Source organism: Ruditapes philippinarum, unplaced genomic scaffold (assembly GCF_026571515.1).
Source record: "Ruditapes philippinarum isolate M1 unplaced genomic scaffold, ASM2657151v2 ctg5184_1_1_1_1, whole genome shotgun sequence".
Lineage (NCBI taxonomy): Eukaryota > Metazoa > Mollusca > Bivalvia > Venerida > Veneridae > Ruditapes > Ruditapes philippinarum.
This window is the reverse complement of record NW_026856249.1, coordinates 15,821-26,294: the sequence shown is the minus strand read 5'-3', so window position 1 is coordinate 26,294 and position 10,474 is coordinate 15,821. Positions and strand designations below refer to the sequence as shown.

The 10,474-nt window shown below is 31.8% G+C and overlaps 1 protein-coding gene across 1 annotated transcript; it reads left to right on the top strand.

The window, feature by feature from the left end:
• Positions 1–771: 771 nt before the first annotated feature.
• On the top strand, positions 772–9,516 carry LOC132745959 (peptidyl-prolyl cis-trans isomerase H-like). The gene is made up of 6 exons (XM_060734991.1): positions 772–928; positions 3,054–3,118; positions 4,407–4,518; positions 7,376–7,468; positions 8,728–8,815; positions 9,320–9,516. The coding sequence occupies exons 1-6, from the start codon at positions 860–862 to the stop codon at positions 9,427–9,429; spliced, it is 537 nt and encodes a 178-aa protein (XP_060590974.1). The 5' UTR covers positions 772–859; the 3' UTR covers positions 9,430–9,516.
• Positions 9,517–10,474: the final 958 nt, after the last annotated feature.

The window sequence follows — 10,474 nt, the reverse complement described above, 5'->3', positions numbered from 1 at the left end:
TTCAAGATATTCATGCATTTTTTGTGTCTTAATTGTCCTTTAAGAAGAACAAAACATTATTTGTTTTAACTCTATGCAACTTATCTGAATCACTCTTAACTCTTTGTTTCCTGGAACTAACAAGAACTGGTATCATAAATAGTAAGACATGTTCTTGACCGCAGTAATGCTCGATCTAGATATAAAGGGATACTTACAAAGATACGAGAATAGCGCAGATATATTTGTGCAACTAATATTATCTTATTTAATAAGTAAAAACTTATACACATAACTTTTTATTTTAATATCAGTCAATAATATTAGTTTTAAATTGATATATTTAGCTCAATTTAAATATATAGATATTTGTTTGGTTTAAAAATGAAGAAACATTGAAAAAATGCTTGATTTTTTTCTTGATAACAGTTAATTAATGAAAATATGTTGTATTTAACATTAAGTACATTGGTAACACTGTATGTTAATTCAGGCTTTTGTGCTTGTTGAAGATCTGATGTTGTCTTTTAAATGAAATTGGTACATGTAGCATATGATCTGTGAGTTGCAGGCCTACACAAATCTATTCTGTTACATACATGTAGATCTATATGACTCATAAGTTCATAACCCGTTTGTTTGCCAAAGATAAAACATGTGCAAATTGAGATTGACGCACACGATTTCAAAGAAATAAATGTAAATGATCTATATACAAAAAAAATTAAGCTGTTAGGGTGCTTTTCAAGAAATCCGCACTTACAACTCTAGTATTTTTTGTAAAAAAGTACAATTTTCGGTTTTTATTTTTGTGACCCGTTTTATATACACGTCGTGACGATTGCATTACAGATTCGCCGGTTTAAATTTTTGAAGCAAAATGACAAATGTAAAACAATCTGTAGCTGATAATCCCATTGTGTTCTTTGATATATCGATTGGGAATGTGGTAAGTAATCCTTGAAAGTAGATTGAAAGATATAAGATAGTTCCAATAAAAACCTTTGTTTTAAAGATAACGGATCAGTTTCGGACATATTTATTTCGGATAAAAAACTGAATAAAACTTTGATTGGTAATATCCTGGATTCGAAGACAGATTCCGGGCTAAATTTCAGTTTGAACTATCAATCAAGTGTGCATGTGTTTCACTTAGTGTGATACTATGCTGTATATCGGTTTCCAGAGCTTAATCGAAGGGTAAATACCAGCAAGTTCTGAAAGTAACCACAGGAACTTGAAATTCTATAAATAATGAATGATAATATCCAAAAATTTCCCCTTTATAGTATGCATTAACATAAAGAATAATGTTTCCCCACCCCAACATAATTTACCTCGGACAAATCAACAAAACGACAGATCAAAATAATGTATTAGGCCCTATTGATAACAATACATAAATCATAAATAAATGTATCCAGAGATCTGCCAAGAATTTGAAAGTACTGGGCCCTGGGCCCACTTGGTCTGAAAATGATGGGCCATTTTTACCAAAGTATGGGCCTTGGGAAAATAAGTAAACATTGACCAAAATAACTGTTAAAAAGTTTGTAGATACATGTAATTGAATTTCCCCGGTAATAAAACTTAAATCATATTTTATGACAAGTGGTTCACTTATAATTCAGTACTTTACCAATAATTAAAAATTATGCCTACATGGTAACTTTCTAACTAATATTAATTGCAGGCAAAAATGAAAATATTTTTTTAATGGCTGCTCAAAAATTTGATATGCAAATTTATTCACATAATTGCTGGTTCTTACTTGTAATGTCTTATATTGTGCATTATCCATTTAATTGTTCCTACTTTGCACAAAATGTCCCTTACCAATGTATATTGACGAATTTTATTGCCCCTTGTATGCCTCTGTGTAGACAGCATACATCAAAGACATTTGCCGACAGACCTTTTGATCATGAAAAAAGTCATGCACAATGTTTCTCTGATTGGTTAATCACCCTGTCAAACATTCTGATGACGAAATATACATCTTTTTTTACACTTCATCAGCCAAAACTTGCGTGAACTTGAGTGACCTTAGGGTTGATCAAGTTGAACACCTGTCAGATTATACTGTAACTTACAGCATTTCTTAAAATAGCAACACTTTTTTTTCAGTTACCGATAATCATTTTAAATATTAAGTAGTTGTATAATTTGTTTGTTTGTTTTATTGGATTAAATTTACGGTAGTAGAAATGAGTATCTGTGTGGGAAAGGGATTATGAGAAGAAATGCGGTAAGTAGATAACATGGACAAAAGCTATAGGGGAATGGATAAACTAAAGAATATGCGTAATTACAGGAGCATGGGTAACATGTTGCTGTTGGTACCAGTTTTGACTGGATGACTAAATAACCCAGCAGACAGTTTTGTTTTCTTATAAGTCTGGCACAGATTTTAGATGCGCCCATGGCCCTTTGCTGCCGATTTTCCTGCGCCATTCTCATTTTTTTAGCGCCAATGGCGCAAAATCGCGTCCTCGGCAGATCTCTGTGTATCTAATACCACTGATAACTTTTTTATATCGCGTACCTATGTAGGACTTAATTCATAATTTTCAGCTTGTTTCTGGCGATCATTTTCCAGGAAAAACTGGAATTCCGGCACATTTGACATCCGCAGTGAAAATAAGTAACTTCAGAGTAAATGGTTTTCCTGTAACACATGACCCTGTAATGATGAAACTTGTCATTGGCTCCAACTTTTTCTGATTTGCAAAATAGGTGGCGCAAACTAAAATTGACATGGAGGGAACCCTTAATTAAGTCTATCACCTACATTATGCATAACTGTCAAGAAATGAAAAGAAAAAAATGAATTAATATCGATAAGCCCCACTCACAATTCGCCAAATTAAGACTCGCCCCACTTTAGTGACGATTCACTTAAGCTTTGTGACGATTCGCCCCACTTCAAAATAATTTATTTGAAATGTACATGTATTAAATATTAAAATTAACAAATAATAAGATTATATGTATGTTTTGGTATATTTGTTAATTAAGATTTTATGGGATAAATCTATGACGGGTAATTGGATATTTAATTTATCTTTTTCCAGGAAATTGGGAGAATAAAGTTTGAGCTATTTGCAGATGTTGTTCCAAGAACTGCAGAAAACTTCAGGTAAATTTATTTTTCCAAGACAATTTTGTTACAGCTTACATTTCTTTACTTTGGGTTAATGTTTAGCCATTTTACCTGCTGAATCTATTTATAGAATAGTCAACATCACTAATTTTGCATCATCACTTTTATCATGGTAATGGCGTATTTTCATGTGGAGAGTGCTTACATTGGTCATAAATTACAGGTCTATAGTATTCATTCTCCCAAGAAAGTTTTTCAATAAGGATCAATATCTTATATTCTTAAATCTCTCAGTGCTTTTAAGTGAAATAGAACAATATTTTACTTATTTCTGCCAAAAAAAAGTCCCAAAAGGTTAAGATCTTTGATGTCTGTAATTAATTGTTCTTATCATCAGGAAAAATTATTTTCAGAATTAAATATACTTTGATTTTTAACTACTAAGAGCATGATAACTACCCTGTACCACAGCATTTGTTTAGAGATTAATGATGTTGTAATGTTTTAAATATAGGAATCACACAATCATGCACTAATATCTTGTTCATTAAACACAATTTTGATTCAATATGTTATTTCCTTGTGTCATATAATAGCCAAAAAATACTGCTGTAACATTTAAGTAGTGTTTGCTACAATATGAACTTACTGCACTAATAACTAGTTTTAGATACTAGCTTTTATGTAACTAGCAGTAAGTTTATTGTTTGTTTTCCTTCTGGTTTCAAAGCATTAATTATCGTCCATTAACGGAAGACCTGGTAAAAGGAACAAACAAGTTGAGTATATTCTTCATGTGATAAACATGTTACATCTTAAATCCATTTTAGAACATAATAAAACACATGAAGAAATAAGAAAAATATTTCTCAGGTCTTTCATTTATAGTTACCTGTTTTTTGTAAGAGGGGAAAAGTGTACTTCAGTTAAAACTGTTTGGTAGGCCACCTCTGAATTAAGATCCCCCTGTGAATAAAGACCATTTTTCAACAACCATTTATTGATTTAATAGAACAGAGTATTCCCCAAATAAAAACCACTTGTCTATAAAGGCTATATTTGGTCTTTCTTTTATATAGGCTTTCTTCACAGGTTCGACTGTATATAGACTTAGGAATATATTTTAGAAAGAGTTTTGGGGACATCTAATTTTTAAATTACTGTAACTTTAAAAGGTGATTTATGAATTGTGCATAGAATAATCAACTAAACAACAGCTCAAAATGGGAAAATGAATACTAAATTTAGTTATCACAATATTCTGTATAATTTTCTTGATTAAAAAGAATTTATTATATTATGTTTTTTTTTATTCTCCTTTTAGGCAGTTTTGTACTGGAGAATACAGAAAAGATGGAGTGCCTATTGGCTATAAGAACTGTGTTTTTCATAGGGTAATCAAAGATTTCATGGTGCAAGGTGGGGATTTTGTCAACGTAAGTATCAGCTTATTGAAACACTCTAGAGTAAGTTTCTGGAGCCAACCAGTACTAAGCAATGAGTGTAAAGTGTTTTGCTCAATGAAACAATGGATTGCCCCTGACAGTGTTTGAACACATACGGTCAGCAATCTTAAGATTACTAGTCTGATATATTAACCACTTTGCCACGTCACCACTCAAGTATTGAAGTTCACTGTCCAAGGCCAATAACACTTTTACTGTGATGATCAAAAATCTATGTATGAATGCTGAGCCTTATTCACTTACCTGTTTTTAAGTTCCAATGTTTATCTAGATTTTTACAAAAAAAAAATGTTTTTAAAGACACACTGTGATGTTTGTAAACATATGGCATAGCAAAATGCTATAGTAAAAAATAATCAGGTTAACTCCCTAAAGCATACAAAGTCTTATTTTTTACGGAACGTCTCTGGTTCTACTCAGGTGCCCGTTTGTGCCTGAAATAATGCACGTAAGGCCATCTGAGGTTTTCCTCCACCAGTAAAGCTGGAACGTCGCCATATGACCTATGCTGTGTTGGTGTGACATAAAACCCAATTAAACAAACAAACAAAACTTATTTTTGATCTATCAATAATAATAATAGATTGACTTCTAGGAAAATCAAATTTATTGGTTAGTTAAAGATTTTTATTTGACAGGACAACATATTTCCTGAATAATTAATGAACAGGTTTTATAATCCTATCAACTGAGCAATAATTTGTAATTTGGATTGAAGGGTATGATGTAGTTTCTGATTTCAATATAAATATTTGTTATATTGATTTTATCAATTTGAAAATTGGTTTATCCAGATGTGATTTCCAGATAAAAAGTTAACTACAAAGAACAAGATACATTTCAATTTTATGGAGAAAAAACAGTAATTGTTAATTAAAAACTTTCTGTTTGAATGTGATGGTTTATTTGCCTGTCTATTTGATAAATAGGGAGAGCTTTTGTACACACCTAGGCATCAGGGTTAGGGTCACACTTTTGTTAAGATTTTGCGTAAATTTTTGCGTTTAAGTTGGTATTTCAAAAACAACCAAAGGGAATAGGTTGAAACTTCACACACTTATTTGAGAGCATAGCATGATAGAGTGTCACTATCCAAGACCCATAACTCTAACATGGAATTTGACAGAATTATGGTCCTTTTGGAACTTACATAATTCTACAATATTTAGGCTCTTGCTTTACTATCAAGCTCTAAGAATAGTCAAGCACACTGTCCTACCAACAGCTCTTGTGTATTTAAAAACTGCTAAGTTCAAGGATAAAGAATTTATACTGTTACCTAATGTGTAACTGTAAGGCAGATTCAGATCAAGCCGATTTTTGAGACAAGAAAATTTATAGCCATTTTAATATGTTCTAGGTACACAAAGGTTAAGTAATGTAGTAGAGATCCAGTTCATTATCCGATTATGACCGGAGTAGGATGGAGCTCATCTTTTTTTTTGTCTATTTCTTTTTATTTGTTTGCAGCTGTGTGATAAAATGAATTATCATTATTGTAACAGAAAATAAGTGGTGCTGAGAAACATTGATTTTTGAGCATTAGAGTTTTATAATTCTGTGCTTAAAAATTTCTCTTTGTCAAATTAATACTATTTGCTGATTTCATAATAAGTTTAAAAGAAATAGCATAACATGGGCAAGAAATCATGTAGCCGTATTCAATTTTTGCTGCCAAATAAATGCAATTTTAGCAAATAAGAAATGCCAGAGTTTATTCTTATTATACATCTAGTATTTCATTGTAAGCTTGTCTTGACATGACTTTGTGAGCTTGTTCTGACATTTTTTTTTATCGTGAGTTGGTCCTGATTTTATTACTTTAGGAGCTTGTCCTGACATAATTGCACAAAAAGCTTGTTTTCACATTATTGCATTATGAACTTGTCTGACATTTTTTGCTTTATGAGCTTGTTCTGACATTATTGCCTTATGAGGCTGAGGATTCTCTGATATTATGACTTTGTGAGCTTGTTCTGACATTCTTTGATTGCAAGTTGGTCCTGACATTTTTTGTGTAGGGAGCTTGTCATGTCATTGCATAATAAGCTTGTTTTGACATTATTGCATTATGAACTTGTTCAGACGTGATTCCATATGGAGCTTGTTATGACATTATTGTAAAATAAGCTTGTTTTGACATTATTGCAAAATGAACTTGTTTTGACATTATTGCTTTGTGAGCTTGTTCTGACATTATTGCTTTGGGAGCTTGTCCTGACATTATTGTAAAATGAACTTGTTTTGACATTATTGATTTATTAGCTTGTTCTGACAGTATTGCTTTGGGAGCTTGTCCTGACATTATTGTAAAATGAACTTGTTTTGACATTATTGATTTATGAGCTTGTGCTGACAGTATTGCTTTGGGAGCTTGTCCTGACATTATTGTAAAATTACTGGTTTTGACATTATTGCTTTGTGAGCTTGTTCTGACATAATTGCTTTGCGAGCTTGTCCTGACATTATTGTAAAATAAGCTTGTTTTGACATTATTGCATTATGAATTTGTCCTGACATGATTCCATAGGGAGCTTGTTATGACATTATTTTATTTGAAGCTTGCCCTGACATTATTGCATTGTGAACTTGTTCTGACATTATTTCATTTGGAGCATCACAGTTTTACATTGTGAACTTGTTCTGACATAGTTGCATTGTGTACTTGTTCTTAAATTATTGTATTATGAACTTGTTCTGATATTACTTGCTTTATGAGCATTGTCTGAAGTCATTGCATTATTAAATTTATGCATTGTTATCTTGTTTTGACATTTTGTATTGTTGACATTTTTTCATTAGAATGTGACTTGTGACATTCTTTCAGGGAGATGGAACAGGGTTGACTAGTATTTATGGTGGATCCTTTGCAGATGAAAACTTTAAAATGAAACACACTGGACCTGGTATACTTTCAATGGTAAATATCTAATGTTTTTCACCATTATTCCTTTACATGCTGGAAGAGACATTGATTAGCTTTTGCCTCAAGTCTTTAGCCAGTCTAAATAGGCCCTATGCTGCTGGTAGCTCAATTTTTTATGCCTAACTTCACAATTGGGAGAATACAGTTATGAAGTTGGTCTGTCCATTTGTACTGTATGAGTGGATATTTCTGTGTGTTGAAATGTTTGCAAATTAAAAAAATTTCAAACATTTTGTGTGAGGAATATTCAGCGGATCATGCGAGGTTAGAATTGAATGACAGGTTGCTTGATATTTATGCTAGAGGAAATTTTAGCGATTTTCGTCAATTCGTGAAATTCATTAACTTAACCACTTATACAGTATGTCTTGTTACTCTTGTCTGATGAATAACTAAAGATGGAATAAGCTGTGGTTGATGTAACTTGTTCGGGACATTGTCAATGGCCAGTAGATAATCCTTAATGATTTTTAAGGTCATTAGGGTCAAAGGTCAAGGTCACAGTGACACATTTGTAAAATCCTTTTGGGCTCAATAACTTTGGATGGAATAAGCTGAGGTTTTTGTAGCTAGATAGGGACATTGCATGTGGCCAGTAGATGGGTAGCTGGTCCTTTTTGTATGTTTGTAAGAAAAAAGTGGCATATAATATTATGCACCTGGAAGTCCCTCTGTCTGTTCATGTCCACTCTGTATTTTTTGAACCAGTGAATGGAAAGTGAAACTACTTGTCTGAAATTTTACCCATATTGAGACAATGCACAGAGCATAATTTTGACATTCCTCATTATGAATGAATTTCAAAATTTAGTGTACGACAGAAATATTACATACATTGAGACAATGTGCAGAACACAAATTTGGACTTCCTCCACAATTGGCCCATCGGGCCACCCCATTTGTCACTTGATTCTTATAGACCTAGGAAGACACATTTAAGTCTTTTTTATGTGAAACTAAAATACCAAGAGATAATATTTTTCATGTAGCATTGCCTTGTGGAACTTAACAAAATTGTTTTAAATCATACCCTTTGGAATATTATTAGCCCTGCCCTAGGGTCACTTGATTTATATAGACTTATAGAGGAAGATAGATAAAGTCCTATTGTTTGAAATTGGGATCCCCTAGATTGCTGGTTTCTCCTTGGATGTTAAGTCTTATAGCTATTTGTCTCTCACTGCTGGTTTTGGTCATATTTGATCATAAAAAGATCACATATAAAACACTTTAAACTTAAATCTCTATTCCAGGCCAACAGTGGTACAGATACAAATGGATGTCAGTTCTTTATTACTTGTGCAAAGTGTGACTTCTTAGATAACAAACATGTGGTATTTGGTAAGAAGTTATTGATTTTCAAATAACAAACATGTAGTAATTGGTAAAGAGTTACTGATTTTCAAATAATAAATATGTAGTATTTAGTAAGAAGTTGTTGATTTTCAAGTAATAAACATGTAGTAATTGGTAAAGAGTTACTGATTTTGTAGTATTTGGTAAGAATTTATTGATTTTCAAATAATAAATATGTAATATTTGGTAAGAAGCTATTGATTTTCAAATAATGAATAATAATGTAGTATTTGTTAGAAGCTATTGATTTTCAAATAATATATATGTAGTATTTGGTAAGAGAAAAGTTTATAACAGATATAGTAATAATGTAGTATTTGGTTACACAAATCTTTATTAACAGACAGTATTCATGTACTTAATAATTTTTTTAGAAAAAAATTGTAATTTTGTAAGAAACAGATTAAATGCTGATGGGCAGTTCCATGAGATATCAATTACTTTAAAGCATTATTTTCTTAAATTAATTTTTTTTACCTTATTTTGTAGGTAAAGTTGTTGATGGGCTGTTGGTATTGAGGAAGATAGAAAATGTGCCTACAGGTCCAAACAATAAACCAAAACTTGCTGTTATAATAAGTCAGTGTGGGGAAATGTGACACTTAATATAAATCAATGTGGTGAAATCTGACACAGCACATAAATAAATCAATGTGGTGAAATGTGACATTTGTTAAGTCATTGTGGTAAAATGAACAAAACACATTTAAGTCAATGTAGTAAAATTTGACACAACACATAATTAAATCAACGTGGTAAAATGTGACACAGCACATAATTAAATCAATGTGGTTAAATTTGACAAAACACATAATTCAAGCAATGTGGTTAAATTTGACACAACACATAATTCAAGCAATGTGGTTAAATTTGACACAACACATAATTCAAGCAATGTGGTAAAATGTGACAGTTGATAAGTCATTGTGGTAAAATGTCATGCAACACATAATAAAACAGTGTGGTGAAATGTGACATATATCTGGGAAACACGATTGCAGAAAGAAAGTAGAATCTTGATGTCTTTGAATAAGTGAAGGCATTAATAAAAACTAAAATGTTTTAACAAGTGTGAAATTCTGGTAGATTCTATCACTCTTAAGGATTATGTAAAAGTTGAACTCTCATTTGCCGTGCAGGGCGTGTAGGATCACAACTCATCAAGGTCATCTATATGATACAGCCTTTCAGAATAACACATGCAATATTCTTTATGAATATTGTTCATATCAAGTCCTCATACATACAGTTTTATTACTTTTAATCTTAAAAAAGTCTTTTCATCCGAGTTTATTTCCTTTAAGAAAATTTACTTTTTATTATATGTATTTTTCATTAAAAAAATATTAAGAAATTATAAGTTTATATTTTGATTGTCAATGTCAGAATTTTTATTTTTGAGGCTCATTTAGAAAAATAACAACAAGCATTATTGTGGCATATGAGAATTGCTTGTAAATTCATTGTATTTTACCATCAGTAGATTTTTGTATCGCCTGCTACTGAGTAACAGCGACTTATGAGCCGCGTCACGACAAAACCAACATAATGGGTTTGCAACCAGCATGGATCCAGACCAGCCTGCGCTACCGCGCAGTCTGATCAGGATCCATGCTGTTCGCTTACAGACCCTATAACAAGTAA